We start from the raw sequence: 26,215 nt of genomic DNA, 5'->3' as shown, positions 1-26,215 counted from the left end.
ACAATCAAGTCTGAAGTGAAAGTCATCATATTTACATAAGGGCTGCAGAAACACAAAGTTAGGCATTAACAGAGACAAAGAGAGAACTGCTGTGATTACTAAAAGACAGGCCTAGTTATTATCATAATCATCATCAAAATCAGTTTAATACATGAAAGTGAGATGTAAGGAGTAGATAAAGATTCTCCTCATGTCACCTCAATCAAAAAATATATTTTTCATCATCATTCTTGTACACACAAGAACTTTTAAAAAGCCTGATTTAAACGTTAAACTTCTACCAGCACACACTTGATGAACTGTTGACAAAGTGACAAAAAAATAGCATTTCCACTCACTTTTATATGAATAGATCGCATTTCATCCTCTGTGTTTCAAGAGGTACACAGTTGGTCTATAAGTTTTGAAGAATTTCCCAGGCATATGTATGTATGTTTCATGTAAAGAACTATTCAACTATTAGTTAAAGTTAGAAATGACCCTTTGTTTGTTTTTTTAAGCAAGTGTAACTGAACAGTAAATAATATTTCTGAACTTCTGTCTAAAAACCTGTGTTTATTGCTCCTGGTTCTTATTAAACCCACGGTTCTGTGTTTTTGTTATTCGTGTTGGAAAAGACACAAATGCTGGATCAAAAACTCAAATGCTGAAAACCCAGTCATTAGTGAAATATTACTTTTTATATTGAGTGCGCTCTGTTTGTTCTGTTGTTCCAGCCTGTAACAGCTCCAGAGCATATTTAGTTTTTATACCCGATGTTTGTCTGATCAGAGTTTTCCGACAGGAGAAACTGAAGTGGCGCGGGTTGAAAAGGAACGTCAGTAAAATCATAAACAAAAAAACGAACATCTGCTGCGCTTCAAAGTTGTCTTTGTGCTGTAATGACGTGACATCAGGTTGTTCTGAGCCTCTCTGTTCAGACTTCCCAGGAAACACGCAGACGCTGAACGGCTGCTTTGACCGAACAAACTGTCTCTCTGATCAGGATGAAAGACTTTTTAGCAGTGTTGACATCAAAGACGAGAGGAGAGAAACCGCCACTGCTTGCCGCTGACAGAGCCTTTTGCAAGATTAAACAAAATATGGAAAACATGAAAACAAAATCTACAGCAGGTTGATGTGGCTTTGATAGAGACGACGAGTTATCCTGCAGAGCAGAGCACTACAGGTCGGAGGTTAAACTCAGTCATGTTCTCTGCTGTGAAGAGACACATCTGACAAAACTAGTGACAAATATGAATAAACACATCAACCAGAACATGAATAAATGAATGAACAGATAAAAGCATGAGAAAATAAACACTACTCGTACTCCTTCTTCACATGCTGCTGAAAAACAGCTTTGAAACAGTGCAGAAAAAGGCATGTGTTGGGGCTTTATTCCACCTGCAGCTCAACACCACCAGGCAGGCAGTAATGGTTGTGGGTTTGACTCCCTGTTAAACTGTCTGATTGTACTTGTGTTGTAAAGCATTGTTGTTCATGTTGAAAAAGATGAGCACACACAACCAGATCTGCTCAGAGAAATATTGATATCATGAAGATAAATCTGCAGGACTGGTTTGAACATTTTAATTCTAATGTTATCCAGCTCTGTTTCATCAATCCTCTGTTGAAGTAGATCTGCTGCAAATTAGTTTTTTCTATAGTTCTCCATATTTCTTCTGTAAGTGTGGAAATGCTTTAATACAAGCAAATATAATTTGCACCTGAACTATATTGTGAAGTTGGTTGATAAAGTGATCGGTGTCCCACAGGCCCCCCAACTGCACAAACTGACCCCTTCTTTTTGAGTCTAAAACTCTTCCTCTCTCTCCCTCACAGTACCCCAGTGCAATCACCCTGCTTAATCTTCACATGTGATTTTACATTTCGGAGATTGTTGTGTGTATTATTGTGTATATTATACATACAGGAAACATGTATGTTGTATTTGTAGTTTTGAACTTTTAACTGTAGATGTTCTGTTGTTTTTGTTGTTCTTCTAGGTGTTGTCTTGTATCTTGTGTCCCTGACTACAAGTCAAGTTTCCCATTTGGGATAATAGAATGACTGAACTGAACTGACCTGAAATGATACTGACAGAGGTAGCTGGTTTTACATGAGATAATTTAATCATTTTGATCATTGAAAGTTTGCACAGCCTGAGCTAAGGAGCTGCTCTGTAGTCTGGTGGTATGCCAGAGGATACTTCTGTATCTTTTGCCAGATGGCAGCAGGGTGAACAGGCTGTGGCTGGGGTGGGTTTTGTCCTTTAGTATCCTCTGGACTTAAGCATGTGTGACACAGATAATCAAAGGGTGGAAACTGGCTAAATGTAGTAATTTATTCAGGAATAAACCTAACCCTAATTTCCTGAAAAAAATATATTAATTCATCCTGGAATTCATTTCGATAGAGGGAAATATTGATTTGTGTGAGTTTATCTCAGCTATCTACAAAATGTATATATTTCACTACTATTACAGTCTGCAATAGTAGGACTAAAGTCAGTGGCCGGCCCCCAATGACTCTGCTCCTATTTGTGATCATTTAGTCAGGCAATGCAGAACACGTGTTCAGGGCCTTATCATCTTACTTAATGGCATATACTGTCTTCACAATCAAATCAACAATAATCAGATTGCCGACACAGTACGAATATGGGGCCTCCGTTGCCCCATAGGGTCTGTGGCCCTGGTGCTGTTGTGATGATCACTTTTGAGCTTGCGTGTGTGGTTGGAGTTCTGTTGTCAGTTTATGTGATGGTGAGCATTTTCATTAATAAAGAACTGTACTGTTGGTGATCTCATGTTTCTGTGCTTCTATCTAATTCCCCCTTTTCTCTTCTCCTGTTATAGCCTCAGACACGTCCTCATCATCATCCTCATCCCTCTCATCTACTCTTGGAGGTTTTGTGGACTTCACTTTCACCCAGGAGCCTCAGGACATAGTGACTGTGCGCGGTGGTGTGCTGCAGCTCGACTGCCAGGCACAGTCAGACGCAGTGGCAGAACCTCCCGCTATCACATGGCGTAAGGATGGTGTGCTACTGAGTGCGGTGGTGGATGAGCGGCGATGGCAACTGGCTAATGGCTCACTGCTAGTGCAGAATGTTGTGCACTCACGGCACCACCGGCCTGACGAGGGCGAATATCAGTGCCTCGCCACACTGGAAGGACTGGGAAGCATTGTTAGCCGGACTGCCAAAGTCACTGTGGCTGGTAAGAGACTGCTCTACTGTATTTTATTGCAACACACGATTTATGTTCTGCTAAAAGCACATTAAGTATAGGTAACTGTTTTACAGATTTGTCAGGTGTAAGGTTAACATTCAGACTTTTGAAATTGTGTTAAATTATCTGCATGATTAAGCCAAAACAAACTTGCCCTTGTCTCATATACGCAGATATCAGCTCACATGTAGGTCCTCTTCTGATCTCCGTGTAACAGTTTGCCTCCACCTGGCTCTATAATGCTAAAATATGACTTGAATGTGACAAAATCATCTTTGCTTAAGGGCTGGCTTTTTCCCAAAATTGTCTCCAAAGAAAAGGAGGAAAGAAGGACACAAGAGGAGAAAAGGGAAGGAAAGGAGAAGAGAGGAGGGGAGGGGAGATTCTCTCACTCAGATTGATGTTTCCATGACACCTTGACCTGTCCTTGACAGTTCAGATATAAGCTCAGATGTAATTTAGCAAGAGAAGTGAAGCTTCAGATCCATACTGTTTATAGAGGACATTAACAGAGAGCAGCACAGAGGCTGAAGTGCATCACCATCTTGAATAGTATACATTGTCTGCACTATGGGACAGGTTTAGGGATTTTAAATTCATATTAACTTTGTAGAAGAAGAAAATGTATGTAATTTATACATTGGGTCATATAATTTACATCATCAATTGGACACAGATTGGGGAAAATGTTTTCTGTTTTTCAAATAATTAAATTCTCCCTGATTCTGTCTTTTGACCTTCAATTTCAACAGTATCAAGAACATTAAAACTACCATTACCACATACCACCTAGCTATGTTTATCGATTTTGAGTAATAAAGTAATAGCAAGAAACTAAACATGAACAGCAATCATCTTCTTTATGGGACTCCACAAGAGCTTTCCCCATTCTTTGATGCAGCATAAACTGTGACGATGTAGTTGAGGAAGTGGTGAAGAGCACGTTTGTCAGCCGGAAATACTGTGGGTACTGGGTACTCTGACGTTCCAGAATTTTCTTTAGCTCCTCACATCTATCAGCAGATTAAAAAAATGAAGTGTATCCTTTAGTAGATCTCTAAAAGCAGTTATCAGTGTATGAAACTCTGCATCACAACTTCTCTGATGAGGAGCTCTTTCCAGTTCAAATCCTGCGTATATGAGAACCCAGTTTGTTGATCATTGGTCAGTATGTGTGTATGTTCATAGATGGCTGTAAACTAGGAATTAATTAGAGACACTGAACACTCAGAGACAGAGAGAGAGAGGGAATTTTTTTTAATTTTCAAAACCTCTTTATTTGTGAAACACAACTTTTAAACACTGATATTGCATTTTCAGAACAAAAAGTAAAAATAAAATGTTAGTAAATACAAATGAATGAATAAAACAGAACACAATTTAACTCAAAGAGAGTCCAAATATCAGGTCATTCTCTACGACATTCTCTAAGGCCCCATATGTTTGAAAACTCTTCCACTGAAATCAACATGTAATCTGGCTTCATCACTCTAACAAAAAATGTCAAAATCCAAAGAGTTTTCTAACTTGTTCCTTCTGCTGAGGTAGATCGCCATTTTAGCTTGACCCAAAATAAAGTTCAACAACCTCCAGTCTCCTCTTCTGAGTGTAAATCGGTCAGCCCGACCGCAAAGCTTGTCCTTGTTCAGAACCTGAACCAACAGTTTGTACATTGCTTTGCCTCCCATAACATTCAACCTGTTAGGTGGAGTTTTGCTGGACTCCAGCAGTCGACCAGTGCAGTCTTTAAAATCAGGAACAAGTGTCAGTGCAGGGAAGGGATCATCAACGTTTGGCTGACAGTGTCCGTTACAGTGTGCTGTTAACAAAGAGAGTTCAGCCCATGTCAGCTCACGCCTCCAGGTGTTGAGCAGGCGGGTTATGAACCTGATCCCTCATCCCTTGAACTTCTCTAAAACATTGTCCCAGTTTTTGCACTTAAAAGAATCATCCCCAAGATATTTAAAACCTTCCTTTTTCTATTTTAACCCCCCAGGCAAAATGAGCTTCCTGCTTAGCCAATCACTGACTGCTAAGGCTTCACTTTTCCCCCAGTTAACCTTAGCAGAGGATAATGCACCAAACACATTAGCAGTTTCAACAAGGACTTCAATATCATCTTGTTTTTTGACAAGGACAACAACATCATCAGCATAAGCAGACAATTTAAAAGCTTGTTGACATCCAGGGAGGTTTATACCTGAAAGACACAGTCTCAGCCTGTGTAGGAGAGGCTCTATGGTCATGGAGTAGAGCATGCCAGATAGGGAACAGCCCTGTCTGACTCCCCTCTAAACTTTAAAAGGAGCACTTAAACTACCGTTAATCTTGAGTACACTCTCAATGTCACTGTATAAGACCTGGATCTTGGCTATGAGACCAGAGTTGAACCCAAAAGTGTCCAGTGTCTGCCACAAGTACTGATGTTCAACTCTGTCAAAAGCCTTTTCCTGATCTATAGAAATCAGACCAAGTTCACAGCCCAATGACGCCCAATCAGCCTGCCGGATACACAATAGGTCTGGTCAACATGAATGACATGCTCCATCACTTTTCTCAGCCTCGTGGCCAACGCCTTGGACAAGAGTTTGTAGTCTGTGCAGAGCAGAGCTACTGGCCGCCAGTTCTTTATCTCCTGTAGATCCCCTTTCTTGGGGAGGAGGGTGAGGACCGCTCTCCTGCAGCTCAGAGGTAACCATCCCTTATTAAAACTGTCTCTGAGAACGAGTAACAAATCCTGGCCAATCACAGGCCAGAAAACCCTGTTGAAATCCGCAGGAAGACCATCAATGCCTCGAGCTTTCCCGCTATCCAGGCTCTGCAGCGCAGCAGCTAGTTCATCCGCAGAGATCTGTGCATCCAGCTCAGCGTTGGCCTCCACAGGAACCTTGGGTAGACCCTCGTAGAAAGACTGCGCCACCTCCAGTCTCTCCTGGAACTCCTTCTTGAAGAGCCCCTCATAGAAGGCGACTGCAGAGCTACGTATCTCTGCCGACTCCTGCAGCAGCTGCCCAGTGTCGGACTGCAGAGAATATATGAGTCTTTTTTGTCCATTCTTGTGTTTGAGGCCGAAGAAAAGGTGAGAGTAAGCATCCGGGATCGAACCAGAGCACCTTGAGCAGAGAAACCCAGCAGGACAGACAGAGCTGACTTTTTCCTTTTGAGAACTTTGATATGTTCTCTTTCTCCCGTGGAATCTGCGCAATCTTGAAACTCCACTATTTCTCTCTCCAGAGCTTTCATAGACCTGGTCATGTCCCTTGTGACATTGAGAGTGTACTGTAGGCACAGATGCTTTATTTTACCCTTCCCTATATCCCACCACTGTTGTAAAGAGATGTATTCAGATTTTGTCTCTGTATAGTTTTCCCAAAACAGAATTAAAGCATTCCTAAAAATAGAATCAGAAAGCAAGACCACATTGAAATGCCAATAGGCACTGCTACATTTGACATTTTTAACAAAAATAGAAACCTGTACAAGAGAGTGATCTGAAATACCTACTGGGTGTATCGAGCAACTCTGAAGCACATTCGTCTGATGTTTGCAGCAGTAAACTCTATCAAGCCTGGCCGTAAATAAAGAGTTATCTTTAGCATGAACCTAAGTATACTGGCGCTGAGCGAGGTGAAAATGCCTCCAAGTGTTACATAAATTATTTGCTTTAATTAACTTAATAAGACAGCTCTTGGAGGCTCCATGTGGTTCTGGATGGTTCCTGTCTAGAGTTGCATTTGCAGTACAGTTAAAATCACCACCCAGGAACATGTAACCTTCACCACTACAGTTGTTAACAACAGTGTTTAAAATGTCTAAAAAAAAACACCCGTTCTGTGCCTACGGTTGGAGTATATACATTAATGGTCATTTACACATTTTCAAACACAGCTTGTATTTTCAACTTCCCTCAATAATTTCTTCAGTGACACAAGAACTGGGTAAAAAGCCTCTAGAAAACAGGACACCAACTCCTCCACTGTTACTGCTCTTATGGCTGAGGAAGACTTCCCTATCCCACCCCCTCCTCCATGCAGGTTCATTCTCAGCTGTGCTGTGTGTCTCTTGTAGAAAAATTACATCTAATTTCCTAACTAACAAACTGAAAAGAGAAATTCTCTTGACGTCCTCTCTGGCACCGTTAATGTTTAATGAGCCGAGCTTTATGTCACACATTGTGATGAAAAGGCTGCATCCAAACAAGGCAGAGAGGAACACGCAGAAAAAGGAGGACAACAGTGAAACTCAATCATGCTCAATTTGAGAAAAGTCTGATTGAGTCAAGGAACAGCTGTAAATCTGGGAAGAACTCCTCCACTTCAACTAGTCTCATGCCTTTTGTGTCCTGTAAGAAAGAGCGGACTCTGGTGAAGGAGTAAACACTCTGCACATCCAGCTGTGAGCTCCCAGTGAGATCACCTTCACTGTCCTGTGTGCTCACCAAACTGTCCTCTGGCTGAGAGGAAGAGCACGCCGGGGTTGTCTTTGACACTTTTGAAACCTGTTCACTGTTTGGTTTGCTTCCTGGACTTTTTCTTTTGGTTGACAGTTTGGAAACGTCATCATCAAACAACATCGACTCAGCCACTCGGGTCGCGGTGTGACCGATATTTACCTGCATCTCTGCTACTGTTTGCTGCTCCCCTTACTGACTTGTCGGACTCTCCATGACCTCGCCCTCCTGATCACTGTCAGCCCTGTTTTCCTGCAGGATCCTATGTGTTCCTCTGCGGCTTGGCCGGTACAGAGGCTCTGCCGCCGGCTCCGACAGGCGGCAGCTCCGCTGCAGGAGCAGCTGACCGGCTTCCTCCGGCTCTCTTCGGCACGAACGAATCAAGTGCCCCTCAGTTCCACACCCGAAACATTTCATCGTGTCTGAGGTCACATTCACAATTTAATCAAAATCAGTTCAATCAAGTTCAGCTCATCGCTCTTTTTAAGGACCATGAAGACTTGTTTCCTGAAAGACACAACATGCTTAAGATGAGGAGACTTGCAGCTGATGGGGATCATTTTCACGGGGGACACCAGCTGTCCGTGCCTCACCAGCTCTATTTCTAACAGCGCATTCTTCAGGAATGGGGGCACATTTGAAATAATGACTTTTTTAGCAGGATTCACTAGTGAGGACACGGGGGTGAAAGTACCTTTGATCACTACTCTGCTCTCCAGCAGCTGATTGAATTTGTCTGTACTGTCCAAAAACACCACCACAGCGCTGTTCATTCTGGATGCAGATTTAACACTTTCATAACCCACATTTTCACCTACAGCCAGGCTGCACTCCTCCACTGAGCAGCTGACAGCCTGAGACAGTATGACGGCGTGTCGGCGTGTCAGCTTGTGCAAGCCAGAGCCTCCACCTGCAGCCATGCAGAGCAGCCACGCTGCCTCCGCAAACACACAAAGAAAACTCCTCCAAACAACACAGCAACAACTACACTAACTGTCAAACAAGAGGAGAAAACTCAAACCCACTGCAACACACTCAGACTCACACAGAGAGAGAGAGAGAGAGAGGGGGGAGACAGACAGACAGAGAGAGACTTTTTGACTTTTAAAACAACATTTATTTACATCATGTTACAAGAAAAAATCTTGTTTCACTCTCATCTACTTTAACTGGTAGGCTGAAAACAATTAATTATCAGGCATCATTACTCTAGTTCCATCAAATCACGCACACACAGACACACACACACACACACACACACACACACACACACACACACACACACACACACACACACACACTATAATAGGTTAAAAATGAAGGACCAGTGAACCATCTTCTGTCTGTGTACCATAAGCCTGTCTGGTGTCCAGATTACTGGTCAGGGTATAGAAAGCGTGCTCTAGTTTTAGACAAGCCGCCACCAGACCCTTCGGACTCTGCATCACATCAGTCCAGCCCTGACCTAACATCTGATTCTTCCTGGTCTTCCAGATAGATAGCTTTGCAGTTCCAAACAGGATATTGATTAGAACCAAAGTTGATTTGTTACTCAACATATATCTAGGCCCAAAAAACAAACAAGGGGACAGAGAACTTCTCTCTCAAAGCTTCCACCCATTCCTGCAGTACTCTAAATAAGCCAGCTAACCGAGGACAAAATACCACTAGATGCTCTAGTGTTTTTCCTTTTAGTACAGAATGGACATCCCTCCTCAGTGCTTGGGTCCAGGTGAGCTCTGTGTCTGTTCGTGGCTATTGCTCCATGAATAATTCTCCACTGGAGGTCAGCCACCCGTTTCTCAACAGGAGGCTTATACAGGACCCTCCACCTGCCTTTAGGGGTACAGCCTGAAGCAAAAACCTCATTCCACCTGGACTCTTTTACTTCAGCCAGACAGCGAAGGTTCAACACCTTCACACAGCTGTGATGAATATGCTTCTTCCTGCAAAAAACTGAAATTTCCCAGCACTGGTGTTTTCAGAGAGAGAAGCCTTCCACTCTCCTCTCGCCACTCCCAAACAGCAGGACTGACCATTGGTCAACCAGAGCACAATTTTCAGGAAACAATCTTAGTGGCACAGACAGGGACTGCCAGACTTCCTCCACAATCCTCCTCAGCACTCTTGACGATCTGATGTCAGTGATACCACCAAGTGTTTCTATGGAGGCTTTTGTCAGATGGCCTAGTTTAATAATGGCAGCCTCAACACACTTAGTCCTTAATGTATTGGAGGAAAACATGGTGTTTGCAAGGAAGTCATTATAAAACAGTGGCTCCTCAAAGAGCCACATTCCCAGTCTGGGGTCAGGAGTCTGTGTGACTTTCAGCGTCTGCCAGGCATCAAGCACTGAGGTATAGAAAGGTGTAAGCCCAGTCAGGTCAGCCTCAGGTCTCAACAGAAAAAGTTGTTTATCCAGCATCAAGTCGTCCAGCTTTCCTGAGAAGCAGCCCAGCAGGAGCCAACCAGCCGTGACTGCAGCCATACAACAGCCTCTGTGCAGTCTGCAGTCTGAAGGCTGCAGTTCTGGACAGAATGTCTATGAGTCTTTGTCCTCCCTCTGCCACAGTGAGATATAAGGCTGACTCCCTCAACCAGTGCTTACCAGACCAAAAAAGGTTCACTAGGAGCCGCTGCACCTCTTTCACAAATCCTGGCGGTGGCACTAAAACAGTGAGTCTGTGCCAAGGAGATGAGGCAACAAGGTTATTGACTATCAGAGCTCTTCCCCTGTAGGACAGCAAGGGTAGCAACCATTTCCATTTAGACAACTTGGCTTCCACCTTGTCCAGCACTCCCTCCCAGTTCTGCTTCTGAAAGTCCTCAGTTCCTACGTATACTCCTAGGATTTTAGTTCCCCCTTTTCCCCACTTAAGATGCCCAGGAAGATCAGGAATGCTCCCCAAGCTCCACTGACCCACCAAACAAGCCCCACTTTTTCCCCAGTTAACCCTGGCTGAAGAAGCTTTTTCATACAAAGCCAAGCTTTCTTTTAATTCCATCTCCCTGATCCTGGACAAACACATTAACATCATCTGCATATGCTGATACAACAACAGGAGGGCTCTGAGCCGAGAGGCAGAGAGAGACCCCTCAGCTCGCTCCTCAATCTGCGGAAGAGAGGTTCAATCGCAAAACTTTAAAGCTGTCCTGAGATAGGGCATCCCTGCCTGATCTCTCTCCTCACTGGCACAGGGCAGCTCAACCCTCCTCCCACCTTTACCACACAGCAAGCACCACTTTACAACAGCTTTATCCAGGACATGAATCCCTCCCCAACACCAAAAGCCTGCAATGTAGAAAAAAAGCAAAGTATGATCTACATGGTCAAAAGCCTTCTCTTGGTCAATAGATACGATGCCAACATTGATATCATATGACTTACAAACATCAAACACATCGCTCATCAGAAATAAATGATCCAGCATAGACCTGTCTGGAACACAGTAGGATTGATCTGCACCAATCAACAGTTCAATAAAGTTTTTCAGTCTGTTTGATAAAACCTTGGAGAGAATCTTATAGTCCGTGCATAAAAGAGCTACTGGTCTCAAGTTTTTTAATAGTCTCCCTTCTTAGGCAGCAGAGAGAGAACTGCACGCCTACAGGAAGCTGGAAGTGTCCCTTTTTCAAAACACTCTGACTCCTGTCCAGTCCGACCTTCAGTAGCTCAGCCTCCTTTACAGCAAAACCCTGCACAGCTTCACTCTGCCCTGTCCGGACCACAGGTTCAGCCTCCACCTCCTCCGCTGAGTTTTCTCTTTAGACACAGAGTCACCAACAACGCTGACCCCGACCCCTGTTAAAATGCCAATAAGCACTGAACAAGACAATGATCAGACAGACCAACAGGAACGATCTGACACCTTTTAAAAACAAAATGATGCTTAAAACAATAAAAGCGATCAAGTCTGGCCAGTGATATCAGATTGTCTCTGGAGTGACTCCAGGTGTACTGCCTGTCAGTCCTGTTAAAACCTCTCCACATGTCCTTTAACTCTCATGTCTCAATGAGCTGTCTGAGTCTGACAGATGAGGCTCCAGGTGATTTCTGTCTAGCTTAGCATTTTCTGTGTAGTTAAAATCGCCTCCCAGAAACAAAAAATCATCTGAACACTTCCCAATGTCACACAAAACATTTTAAAAAAACAATCTGTCACTGCTCAAAATTGGAACGTAAACATTCACAAAAATCATTTTCACATGTTCATATTGCACTTTGACCTTTAAAATATGACCACGCATTATTTCTTCCGCCTCAAAAGAAAAAGGAGTAAAGCTCTTTGCAAAAAGCTCAGCCAGCCGCCATTGTTATTAGTTTTATGGCTGAGAATGGCTTCCCCCGGCCACTGCTTCTTCCAGTCACATTCATTCTCACTGTCACTGTGAGTTTCTTGAACAAAAACCCCATCCAGGGTCTTTATTTCAGTCAGTTTGAAGAGAGAAGCTCTTTTCACATCACTTTTTGCTCCATTGACATTTAAAGAGCCTATTTTTAAATCGATTAGCTGAGCTTTGACCTTTGTCACTATTTTCTTGAATCTGTAAATCTCTTGCTCAGTGAAAGAGTCCTCGTCTTTCCTCAGCTCTGCCATAGACCTGACAAAACCTCTGAGATCAGGGAAGAACTGCTTTGTTTTAACGGCCCTCTGCCCTTTAGTTTGTGAGAGAAAACTTTAATTTTTCTCAAGAGGATAAAAAGTCATCTCATCCTCTTGTGAAGGCATCCACTCACACTCATCTCTGACAGTTCCTCCAGTGTTTTCTTATTTTAAGCATTGCTCTGCTCTTTGTCAGCACTGTTTTTCCTTTTTTGAGATTTGGGTTGTGGAGCTTTCCCTTTACACATGTTTCCAGCCATCAATTCATTTTTAACATTTTGACTGCAGCTTTCTTTCTGTGTATCTCTAGTTTTCTCTGTGTGCTTCTTGTCCTCAGAGTAATCCTCGGTCGGCATGGCCGGCTGAACCGGCCTGCTCGGCTGTCTGCGCCGACCCGGGTCGCTCTCTGGCCTCAGGGCAGGAGCGACACACATGTCCCTCGTCCCCACAGCTGAAACATTTCATGGTCTCAGACGTTGCAAACACAATGTAGCTGAAGTTATCAACTTTAAAACTGAAGGTCAGTTTAAATCAGCCGTGTTGTCTCTGGGGATCATAAAGACCCGTCTTCTGTGACACACCACATGCTTTAACTTTGGTGACTTGCACCCCAGCAGAACCATTTTAATGGGCGACACCAGCTGCCTGTAGCGCCACAGCTCTTTGGCCAACTCCTCATTTTTAATGAACGGAGGTGCGTCTGAAATCATGATCTTTTTAGCGGGATTCACCAGCAGGAGAACAGGTGTGAATGTATAATAAGCCACGACACCACTTTCAACAACTTTCTCAACTTTACTGACGTCATCCAGAAAGATGACAGTAGCACTGTTCATCCGAGAGGCAGATTTAACACTGTCACACCTACAACCTCTTCAAATCTTCAATGCATGTCAGTGTGTCAGCTTCTCCAGCTCCACCTGACTTTTGACAACGGGCATGATGCCCGAGCTACCGAACCGAACCGAACCGAAGTTGGCACTGAGGCTAACTGCCCCCTCTCAGACACAGTCTGACCAGCCTCACAACAACACTGCTCTCCAAACACCAATCAGAGTAAAGCAAATTATAACACAATGTAAAGAAACCTACCTGGAACATTGGAAAGAAGGAACTAAAAGCCAAAGTAGATCAGAATGTTATCTCGCCCTAAAAAGAGATGATGAATGAGCAGAATATCGCTCTACTGTCAGAGATAGGAAGCAGAGACAGATGCTCACCAAGTACAGGCTCAGTGACCACAAACTGACAATCCAAACAGAAGACACAAACAATCATGGCAACCAAAGGAAAACAGAACATGTGGTCACTGCTCGACAGGTGAGGCTGAGACAGAGATGCACTTTCTCCTACAATGTAAAGCATTCAACGAAACCAGGAACATTTATTTTAACAAGTTCAACTCTGTAATCTCAGAGTTCAAAGAGCTGAACAACATATCAAAATTGAAAATACTCCTGGGAGAAGGAGACAGGGCTTATCTGCTGCCCAATATGTGTCAACATGCCACAACCTGAGGGACAGTGAGTGACCAACACACACACACACACACACACACACACACACACACACACACTCTGTGACTGACATACCCCTCCATCCGATATATATATATACTGTATATATAATTAATGTAAATCAATCTTAATGTTGTGTTAATGTTCATATTATTGTTTATTGTGTTCCCTTTGAATTTAATTGAATTGAGACTTTTTTTGACTTTCAAAAAATTACTTAATTTATCAGTTAGTTATTCTCAAAATCAAAAGTGCATCAGCAGCACTAACCAACCAAGAAACAAACCAAACAAACCAATCAAACAAAACAAATTGAATTGAGAGAGAGAGAGACAGAGAGACTTTTTTTTACTTTAAAAATAACTTTATTTAGTTATTCTCAAAGATAAATATAAACCAGGTGTGCATAACTGGAACAAAACAAACAAACAAACAAACAAAATAAAACCAAAACAATATTTGACCAATCAAAAAGAGAGCAGCAGCTCTCCTGCCCCCCTCACAGAGCACAACACTCTTTCCACCGCCCAGAGCGCTGAGAAAGAGTTCAGATCATCAACAGTGTGATAATAAACACGGGCAGCAACCAGCCCCTGCATCCTGAACCCTTCACCTTGTTCGCAAACACAAAGTTCACCAGAATACCCACATGCTTTTTCCTCACCAGGTATTTGGGACCATAAATAAACAACTCTAAAGAAAAATGTTCCCTAAACCTGAAACCCAAGACTCCAACAGCCCTAGCAGACAAGCTAGGTGAGGACACTGGGTGAACAAATGAACCAGGGATTCCTCCTGTGCACAGAACAGACAGCCCACCCCATGACCAGGGTCAAGGTGTGCTATGTGTCTGTTCGTAGCTATTGCACCATGTATAATCTCCTCCACTGGAGGTCAGCTGCCCGTTTTTCAACAGGCAGTTTATACAAGGACCTCCAACTGCCCAACTCCAACTGTTTTAACCCCAACCTCACCCGGCCAAACACCTCGGTCCACCTCGACACTTTCACTCCGACCAAGGAGCCCAGACGACACACTTTCACACAGAGCTGATACAGTGGCTTCTTCTCTACGGACTCCAACTTCCGGAAAAAAGTTAGTAATTTGTCCTTTTCCTCCTGCCACTCCCCCACCACAGGAGCAGCAGTTAAGGCTGGAAAGCTGTAAGGGCCTCCGTCATCCCACGGTTCAACACGTAAAGTTCTTAACATAGGTCCTCATGGGTCCTGACAGGGAAGCACAGACCTCCATCACCAGTCTGTCAAGGATCCTAGTGGACCTGATGTCCATCCTCCACAGCACAGACTGGAGGATGACAGTATCTGTGACGTAATAAAGTTATTGTGCAGTAATGGTTCCTCCAGGAGCCACCTGTCAGGTGAAGCAGCAGAGTCCCTGGTGTGTTTCAGACCCTGCTACACCTCCAGGACTGAGGTGTAAAAAGGTGTCAGGCCGGTAAGACCCACCTCATCCAGCCGGACCAGGAACAGCTGTTTGCTGTATCCTAGTCTACTTACGCTCTGCAGAAGCTGCTCCGCGGTCTCCTGCCACCGCAGACCACACTGGTACAGCAGCCTCTGGACAGTCTGCAGCCTGAAGGACATCATTTTTGCTTTTACATCCACCAGTCCCTGTCCTATGTGCAAATGTTCACATCATCTGCATAAGCAGCCACTGTTAAAAGGCAGGCTGAGTGGGCTGTTGGGCAGATGGAAACCTTTGAGTTTGTTCCTGATGTTACAAAGCATCACGCCAGGTTCAGACAGGACACCAAAGCGGCGGCGAGTCAGAGGTAGTATCGGAGGTAGAATCAGAGGTAGTATCAGAGGTAGAGTCAGAGGTAGTATCAGAGGTAGTATCAGAGGTAGAATCAGAGGTAGTATCAGAGGTAGTATCAGAGGTAGAATCAGAGGTAGTATCAGAGGTAGAGTCAGAGGTAGTGTCAGAGGTAGAATCAGAGGTAGAGTCAGAGGTAGAGTCAGAGGTAGTATCAAAAGGTAATATCAGAGGTAGAGTCAGAGGTAGAGTCAGAGGTAGTATCAGAGGTAGAGTCAGAGGTAGTGTCAGAGGTAGAGTCAGAGGTAGTATCAGAGGTAGAGTCAGAGGTAGAGTCAGAGGTAGTATCAGAGGTAGAGTCAGAGGTAGAGTCAGAGGCGAACCGTATCTGTGTGAATGGATAGGCTGGCGGCGTGGAGCGAGCGTAGTAACTGGTCGTGTCTTTGGCAATTTATATGAGGTCATGAGTCATATGTGGAGACGTGTCTGTCATCCCTTCTGTCCCTGGCAAAACACTTTAACTCACCAAGTGTTTGTCTCCTCCACTATTGTGTTGTTGTAGTTACTGTCTCATGGTGACAGTCAGCCTTCCCGACAGAGACTTCAGTGAATTTTCCCCCAGAAAACAGCCTCCCTCCCCGCGAGTGACAGAGTCATACAGCGTCCTGTTTACTGATGGTGATTATGTAATTATGTAATTTAGAGAAAAGCATAACTTTGTCACTTTCCAAGATGTTTGGTGGGTCAGGATCTCAATCGCAACACATTATAACAGCATCCATATGATTATAAACAGTCAGCAGGTACATGTTTAGATTAACAGGAGGACCGGGGGGAACAAGTTGAAAAAAACACTTCTCATCATCATGACGTGTACCGTCACGCCTCTTTTGGAGCCACAGCGCCAGCTTTCTGTGTGAATTACAAACTGGTTCGTCTTTATGCCGCAGCCGCTTGGTTCTGTTTGAACAAACAACGGCAGAGAATTGGTGAACCGCTGCTGCGGCGATAATGCGGAGTATCTGTGTGAAAAGGGCCTGTGAGATGACTAACTAACTAAACATGCCTCCAGAAACAGCTGAGAGTGAACACGATGAAACAGTAAAATGCATTAGAACAAACAGGACGCGAGAAACTAAAGAGATTCAGTTAGAAGCTACAAAGATACTGAGAGCTGGACACAATTACTCTAAAAACCTCTTTCTCTCAGGTTTCCTGCACAGACATGAGTTGAGTATCTATTTTAGAGTGAGGCGGGTGTTTGTTAGGGCTGGCTGCAGTTGTGAGACTTCACCGCGACCTAGGCCCAGCTTGGCCTACTCCAAAGCAGGTCCATCTCTGGCGCGGCTCGGCTCAATTTGACGCAGTGAAATTGATGATGGAAATGCAAAGTGGCGTGCCCAAACGTGCTAGTGGAAAAGCGTCATTGGTTGATGCAGTGCACTTTTCTTCTTGGCACTTGTCACCTGTAAAAAATTTGGCATACCCCTTGCAAAAGTGCACTCAGCTGTTTTGCTTTTTTCTTCTGTTAGCTTAAAGTAACTCCACATAGCTGACCTGATGAGAGTCTCACTCAAGCTCCTCCAGCTAGTCACGTGACACGCGCTGCTCTCTTTACAGCATGCCACGCACAGTTTAAGAATTTATGAGAGTTTAGGCTAATAAATCAGATCACATTATACATTCCCCCCTCAGATATCTGATTCAGTGATTTTGCACCAATACCGATACTAAATATCTGATCGGCGCATCCCTATGTATAGGTTTAGCTGCTCATCTTGAGCTAAGCAGGGTTCAACAATAAGTTTGGCCAGGGGCAAGTAAAATCAAACAATTTGAATAGGGGCAATTAAAATATGCTGGTTTGAATCCCAAAACAGGAAGATGAAGTGAAGGCATGTTGAGTTCAGGTTTTAATATGCCTCTTTTTCTTCTCCTCACTCCTTTGCTGTAATTCTTTATTTCTTCCTTTCTTCTCCTCCTCCTCACCTCCCATCTGGATGGTTTGACCCATTTCTCTTCCTCTCTGACTTTACATGCTGTGCTGCTTTCCTTCATCTCGGTATTTTTCATTCTGTGTGATCAGAATCTCCTGTCTGATTGAAAATCCACTGTAAACCCTCCACTCCACTGCTTTGATTTCATGAGGCAGTTCGCACCAAATGTATGCAGCATGTTCTAAGATCAGTTCCTATGAAGAAGAAACATGATGCCACTTTGATACATAAAAGAACAAAAGATTACAAATCTGCCCGCTTGTACTTAGTCAACAACATTATCGTAAGTAGTTCTTAGATACGACAAGAACCTTGTTATATATTTTGTTGAGTTGTGTTCTTACATCATAAATGTTTCCAACAGTGTTCAAAACCAGAGAAATCCAAATCAAGGTAACTACATTTTATTTGGTCTCCTGTCGCTATAACTTCTGATATAGAGTCAGGAGAGTGAGTAAGGAAGTCACGTACAAGACTAAACATAAAACATGAATAAAAGTGAAACATTACTCAGCGCTCACCAGAGACTCTGGTTCTCTGTCTAATTTGCCTCTCTCTGCTCTGTAGCGTTAACTTCATGAAGTACAGTACGTTTGCCCTCTGACAATGGAGTTCACCTCTGTGGATCACTGCTGCAGTCAGGTTAATACTGTAAGTGAAAGTGAACATTAATCCACTTATTAATACCAAAAGTTAAAAGTAACCTCTGGGCTCTCCTCCTATCACTAAAGGGTTCCGTATCAAAGCAGAATGTGATGTGACACCGGGTGTTTATTCCTCCAGAAGGTTTGGTTCTTCAAGCCCACTCTACTCCGGAGCTGGTCGGCTCTAAGTAGGTGAGCAGTGGGTCCTGCCCCCGCACTCCACCCAGCCCTTCCCACACAAAATTTGACAAATGTCTTTTGTTATGTTTTTTATAGAGACCCCTAGCATCAGAAATTATATATTGTGCATCTAAGTCTTAAGTCTTAGGTTGTAGGACAATATGGTCCAATTAGAGATTATTCCACCTGATCTCAGGTCAGTTTTGCTTGTCTTTTCTAGGTAGAATTTGTGCCATTCAGGGGAGTTTTTGTTACACAAAGTGGTCATCCTTCATGTTTTGTACTGAATGAAGACTTGCTTGTGTGCTACAGTAATACCATTAGGAAATATGTTCACGCACCAACATTTTGAGGACCCACAACACTCGTGACGACCAACCAGGAAGTCTCCCCATCCTTAACCATTTCATTTAATAATACGCCTCAAATATTTGTATTCAAGATTTATGAATTAGACATGTAAGGGTTAAGTCTACAGGACTTCGAACTAAATAGGGTTAGGGTTAGTGTCCTCACAAGTGACAAAAACAAGGGAATATGTTTAATGTTTACGTGTGTGTATGTGTGCAGCTGCAGGCAGCAGTGTGATCCACATCGGAACAGACAGCAGCAGAACTTACATAAGACACACGATCCAAATTCACATCAGCGTTCCCGTCACCTCCGATCTGTGTGATGTCACAGTGGCTCAAGTCCTTGCCACCATGAGGGCGCACAAACCTGCATCCAGTGGCGACTTGCCTGCAATTCAAGAGTCAAATTGAACTTTTCTAATGTTGCAGAAAAAGAAAGTTAGTGTTTATGTCAGAGTTAAAGTTTACCAGCTGTGGCTGTGTTTGAAGGTAAAACAGAGGAGGCAGAAAGCCATTCAAACCAGCATGAAAACAAAATAACAGAAACACAAGCTGCAAGGGAAATCAGGGACCAAACTGCGTTTATTTTTCTGTATCTTCACCAGAAGAAAGATCTTCATAATGATTCATATGCGGACAGAGTTTGGGTTTCTTGAGATTTGGAAACTTGTTCAAAACAAGTTTTTTTCACAATGCGACCAAAAAAACAAAACATTCCTTGTCTCAAACCTTTCTACACAAAGCAAACTGCAGGTTTTGTTTTTTTTTTAAATTGGAAATATCATTTTAAATGCATTAAATGAAACATATGCTTATAAAACATCAATTTCCTATAACTTAAAAATTCCACATCAGAAGAAAACACACAACTTTTTTTTATAGAACCACAGTTTGATTCTGTATTGTGCTGTGGCTTAGAGGTTGAGACACCAGCCATGAAGTGTAACCTCCCTGGTTTGAACCTGGCTGGTAAGGCTGGGTGATATGGCCTTAAAATGATATTACAACATTTTTAGGCTATGTCACAATACACAATATATACCTCAATATGTTGAAATCTCCTCAATAGCACTTCATAAACGCTAGGACTGGGCAACGAAATTAAATATCCCAATATTTTCAATGTCAATATTGCAACAATATGGAGGACTATTAGTTTAGTTCAGAAAATGACATCACTGATGCCGCCTTAAAACCAGGAAAAGACAACATTCATACTATATTACATGAACAGCATCCAAAATCAAGATATATAGATATATATATATTATATCATAATATATAATGTGTAATGTATATCACAAAAATGATATACATTACACATTATATATTATGATCACTGGAGGTTGCAGCCTAACAAGAAACGTAAATATGGGTTACATTAAGCTGCTTTCACAGTCGACCTATATGGTAGTTCTTTTGGAAATGTTTTTTTTTCGACTGGATGGGTTTAGCCTAGTTTAGCATCAAGACTTGAAGCAGGGATAAAAAGCAACCTACGGCATCACATGTACTATTTAACACATTGCATAATTTTAAAATATTTATTTAATCTGATTAGAAACATCAATTTGTGATTTTATTTATGTATTTTTTTATGCGACTGTAAACAATTATCTGTTTTATGTAGTAGCTAGGTATGTTGAGCCACAATAATGTCCTCTTGGATGGCGTCATTTTGTGTCTTTGTGTAACTACTGTTGGAGCACGTCACTCATACTTGGTCTTCTGTGACTTGTCTGACTTTCTCTTTTGACTCTCTTTCTTGATTTTGTGACGGACTATATAAACTCAACTAACTAATCTCAGAACAACATCAACACAGAGAGGAGAATAAACTTCATTGAATTCCTGACATTGCTGGAGATTGTAGTTAATCTGCCCAGAGGCCCTGACAGCCATGTTGGAATTAAAACTCAGCCACACATGGGCTTCAGATGATAATCTAAGCAGGCTTTTCAGTGTGAGAGCAGAATGAGGCTGGCAGTCAGCAGGGTCATGTGTTTCTGTGGCTACAGGCTGTTTGTTGTTGAAGTGAATGTGATCAGACAGTTAGCAGTGTGGGTCCTGAATGCAGGAGGCCAGACACTGCCTGTCCACACTCTCCCTGTCCCTTTGTCCTTCTAACTTTCATCGGTCCTAATGCAGTTACTCTTTCTGTCTCACATCGGCACCTGCTGTGCATCGTGTCTCTGTTCTTCTTCACCTCTAATGCTCCTGTGTGTCTTTGGTTTCTGATGCAGAAGCACTATCAGTACTGACAACAGTAGTTTTCGTAGATAGAGAGATGTACAAGTATCCTGTTTAGCCATGATTGTAGAAGTAGAAACAGTAGTAGAGTAGTACTGTAGTCGTGATAGAGTAAGTTGCAGTAGTAGTGGTCAAAGCAGCAGTACCAGTAATAGTAATGATTATAACAGTATAGATGTTGATGTCATTACTTTTTGTGGAGTGTTCGTTAGTCCAGTGATTGAATGATATAACAATTCAAGTTCAGTGCAGCACTATTACGTACTGTTCAATTTAGTTTAAACAGTACAGTTCAGTACAGTTCAGTACTGTGCAGTTCAGATGGAAATGCTTCAGTTCAGCTCAGTTCAGCTCATTCTGAACAGTCTAGTGCAGTGCACTACAGTTCAGTATGGCTCAGTTGAGGCGAGAGTCAAAGAACGATCGACAAAAGAAAGCAATAAGGCCCAAGAGGTTCCGGTTTACAGTGATTTTAGAACAGCCTAGGGGCTTTGGTAGGCACAACATAAAGCAAAGTGCCTAAAACCCCCAGCTGTTCTAAAATGACTATAAACCACAGCCTATAAAACATACAGCATATACCTGGAAAGGTTTCATCAAATAACACAGCAACAAAAAATGGAAAACATGTATTAATAACAAATTATAATTCTTCTGCCAAGCGATATAGCTCTTTAGTGACATTTAGCAGCATGGTTGTCAAGCAGCATACAGACACAGTGGAAAGCATGCTTTAAGACTGGGGTGATTATCAACACTTATCTGGATCTGACTATTATGTTCACACTTTACTGGGACAGGGGTGCTTTTGGTTGGTACCAGAAGCAAGGATATTGCTCCAGCATCTTCTATTGTTGAAGTTTGGGTGCCAGTATCATTGCAGGGATGATCCTCATTTATGCCCCATCACCGACATGATTTCTCATGCCTATAGTCCAGCACCAGAGAGTTTCTGTACAGTGGTGCTTCCAGTGGTCAGTGTAGATTGTCTCTGTACTGTCTAATGACAACATCGTTTCATGACTGATGTAAAATTACTGCTGGTGAAAACCCAACAATTTCTCTCTTTCATAATAAAAGCTTTTTAATAATAAAATAACGGGGGATTCATTTTAGCATTTCTCCATTTCTTCATCTTCCTCCTCAGTGCTGTCCTTCTCATTGCACCACCTATCCACACTTAGCCTACAAAGAAATCAAAATAAACAGCAATATCTAACAAAATTAGTTTGAAGCCGTAACACTGATGTAATGCAGTCACAGGTGTGTTCTTCAATGGCTTCGAAGGTGGCTCAGCCCACCATAATCAAGGACCGGGACCATCCCTTTTATAACACGTATTTTTATGCTGAGTAAATTCTGCTGATCATAATCCCTCCCACTCTTGTCTCATCCAGGTCCATTGAAGGTGGTTGTACCCACTGAGTCCGTCTCCTCGTACCTTGGCGACACCGCCCTGCTGCGCTGTGAGGTTTCAGGCGATCCAACGCCCATCATCCGCTGGCAGAAGAACAGGGAGGACCTGCCACTGACCTTTGACCCTGACTCCCGCCTGGCAACGCTGCCATCGGGCTCGCTGCAGGTCAGCCGCGTCCAGCCACCGGACTCTGCCACATACCGCTGTCTTGCTGACAACCCTGGCAGCACCAGGACGGGGACGGACGCAGAGCTCCGTGTGCTCCCAGGTAACTGATCCAAGTAGTTTCTCTGTAGGAGTCTTCTCTGCCCTTGTTAAACTGACTTGGAATGTCTACCATGATATATTCAACAGATTATAAATATTATTTGTGTTATCAATGTTTGAGAAGTGGACTTACATCTCCAGTCTTGTTACTGCACCAGCAGTTTCACTTAATGGTGAGTTCTACTTCTCCCGCAGTCATCGTTTTGTCAGATAGTAATTTTTGCTCATTTCCTCCCAGAGCTGGATGTCTCATTTTAAAATGAAATGTGATGTAATGAATATATAGAGTGTAAGATGTGACTTTAATAATGGGCTGAGAAGAAGAAGCTTCACATCAGTCTGCAGGGAGTCTGTCAGCCGCTGATGTTCCATACGCTCTGTGCTGTCCAATTATACGAGTCCTCACACTGTCCACTTCATCACTCAGATTACCGTTCAGGTTAGCTCGCTCTCTTCCTGGTAAAACACCGCTTTGACTCCAGCTTGTGATGTGTTCCTTCACTTGGTCCCAGTGGGGGCTCCCTGGAGCCGAAGTGTCGATCTTCAGCAGGTTAATCAAATGCACTTTGCCCCACCCAGCCGCACACACAGCTGAAAATACTTTTACAGGTTTTCAGCAGTAAATCCTCGTCCGGCCAGGCAGAGGTAGAGGAGAAGAAAGGCTCGAGGGGGACAACTTAGAATGTTTAGCCTCTTTTTAATAGCCTGTTCATGGTGACATTTACATTTACATTTAGGGCATTTAGCAGACGCTTTTGTCCAAAGTGACCTACAATAAGTACATTTGTCACAAGAAAGAAACCACAACATATCACCGTCGATAAAGTAGAAAAGCAAAAAGAGAAACAATTTTCAAGCCCTCATCTGAGCAAAGTAGCTGCTATTTATCAAGGATACCTTAAGTACATAAGTGCTATGATTTAAGTGCTAACTGTAAGAACATACAAGTGCATATTTTTTTTTGGGGGGGGGGGGTTAGTCATGCTATGCGGGGTCGAGGTAAAGTCTAAACAAGTGAGTCTTGAGTCTTTTGCGGAAGATGGCAAGTAACTCTGCTGTCCTGACATTGGTCGGTTCGTTCCAGCACTGAGGCGCCAGAACAGAGAAGAGTCGCAACTTCGCTGAGCGGCCTTTGTTTGCTCTCAGCGATGGTGGTACCAGCTGGACAGCTGATGTAGTGGAGCAAAGTGCTCGCGCTGGGGCATGTGGCCTGTGGCCTGACCAGTGTTTGGAGGTAGATGGGTGCAGTTCCGTTGACGGCCTTGAAGGCCAGCACCATGGTCTTGAATCGGATGTGGGCCGCAACAGGAAGCCAGTGGAGGTCACAGAGGAGGGGGGTCACCAGAGTCTGGAGTCTGGAGTCCAGCCAAGAGCAAGTTGCAGTAGTCCAGGCGGGAGATGACCAGGGTTTGGACCAGGAGTTGCGTTGTGTCCTTTGTGAGGAAAGACGCAACGCGAAAAGGTTGTGCTGTTAGTCTGGCTCACCGTTCTGTATAAAACACATAAATATGTTATTGGGGGCAATGTTGTTTCACTTAAACTGGCAGCAGAGGTTGTGATAGTGGCAAAGCTCTTCTTGCTATTTCATACTACAGTAAGTGGAGTAAATACATTGATTAAGGAATGTTTATACTTTTAATGCAAAAAAATATGAAATACTAAATTACAAAATATAATAGCAAATAGGGATTCATGTATAATTGAGTGAATTAAGTAAGTAATACATTTGAAACATTTAAATCCATTGTTGACAATAAAACCATACAGCAACAAAAATACCGAAATGATTCAATAAATACACACATTAAACATAATTATATATATGTGTGTGTGTGTATATACATATAAAAACATTGTATTTCTTCTCCTTAATGGAACTAGGCTTTCACTAAGCTAAGCTTAAAATGCCCTGGATCTCTCCAGAAGAGGATTTTACTAAATATTGTAGTTGTGCTTTTCTCCATGCTTCAGAGGATCTGTCGCCCACACGTTTTGCTCTGTTTCACTCCATTAAGTTGTTTTTAAAGGGCCAGTGCATTTTTCCAGTTTAATCCTTTTCATCCCTTTCTCTTTTTGATCTGTATGAAGTTTTAATGGAACAGATGGATTAAGCTTTAATGATTCTGACTCCAGAAAGATTTCATGAACTTTTGACTATAAAATTTTTAACAGGTGGAGCCATCAGAGGGACTCAGAGGTCAGAGGTCAGAGATGATCAGATTGGACCATCTGATTCCCATGTGTCATCCCCACATAGAGCATTGTCTGTATGACCTTTGACCTTTGTCCTACTTTCTGCTTTGTTCATGTGTTTGTGAGTCTGAATAAACCAGTCAGATTACTGACTCTGGCAGTTTTACAGCAGGTCAAAGAATCAGCTGTCAGGGGGAGAGAAGTGCAAACATATGGATAGTTAATTTCACACAAGGTTTATTGGAGAGTTGAATGTAGTTCATTTCTGATATTTGGAGCTCTTCAAGGTTTGGATGAGCATGAAACTCTATGAGTGAGTCATCAGTACAAAAGATGAACAACTGGTAGAAAATATCGGATTATTTTAACTTCAACTGAACTCAAGCCTAGATGTGAAGCTAGAAACTATGTCGCACTTCGCTCCACTACATCAGCTGGCCGGCTGGTACCGCCATCGCCCAGAACAAACAAAAGTTGCTCAGCGAAGTCGCGACTCTTCTCTGTTCTGGCGCCTCAGTGGTGGAACGAACAAACATGTAGGCTACTTATTGTAAGTCGCTTTGGACAAAAGCGTCTGCTAAATACCCTAAATGTAGATGTAAATGTCACAGACATGAAGAGCATACACACAGCAGGTGAGGGGCAGTTTCTTGCACTCTCTTTCTTTCACTTTCACATTTTCTCCCTCTTGTTCCCCCTCCGGCTCTCTGGCTCTTTCAGAGGGGTAAAGGAAAATCATGTCATCATACTTTCATACTAGTGAAACACAAACAGGCGAGTGAGCAGGAGCAGCTCAGTTATGCAGCCGCCATGCAGCACACAGGCATCCAGTGTGCCCAGCCTGTAATCTTAACATAAAGACTGAGTCGGGGGAAACAGCCAGCCTGGCTCTGTCCAAAGGTTACAGTATCCACCCATCAGCACCTCAAAAGCTCACTGATTAACATGTTATATCTTGTCCGTTGAAAAAAGTTGTAATGGAGGTTATGCTCTGCACTATTTCTTGCTGTTAAACAACATGCCCATTGAAACGGTGAGTTTTTGGTTGTAATAATTTATTTTCTTTGGCTGTTAAATCAATCTCCATGCCTGTAAAAGATGGGGGAGAAAACATTATATTCCATAGAATAGAATCAGGGGAATTCAGAATCCTTTGCAGAATTATCATGTTCAGAAGGACTTAATGAGTCTTTATAGACAGAATCACCATGTTCAGAAGGACTTAATGAGTCTTTATAGACAGAATCACCAAGACCTCATGCAACGTCATTACCCAGCAGACAACTAGAAGTTGATTTGCATTGTGGAGATGTGAAGTTGGCAAACTTGTTTATTACTGTTGTGAAATTGTC

At 42.9% G+C, this 26,215-nt stretch overlaps 1 protein-coding gene across 1 annotated transcript in view; it reads left to right on the top strand.

Moving 5' to 3' along the window:
- dcc (DCC netrin 1 receptor) overlaps positions 1-26,215 on the top strand; it is a 341,027-nt gene that overhangs the window by 88,011 nt on the left and 226,801 nt on the right. The window contains exons 2-3 of the mRNA XM_084383879.1: positions 2,841-3,203; positions 22,384-22,671. Coding sequence (XP_084240005.1) covers positions 2,841-3,203; positions 22,384-22,671 — 651 coding nt within the window. The remainder of the gene's footprint in view (positions 1-2,840; positions 3,204-22,383; positions 22,672-26,215) is intronic.

This window comes from Pagrus pagrus (genome assembly GCF_965226575.1).
Source record: "Pagrus pagrus genome assembly, chromosome: 19".
Taxonomy (NCBI): domain Eukaryota; kingdom Metazoa; phylum Chordata; class Actinopteri; order Spariformes; family Sparidae; genus Pagrus; species Pagrus pagrus.
This window is presented reverse-complemented; position numbering and strand designations above follow the sequence as displayed.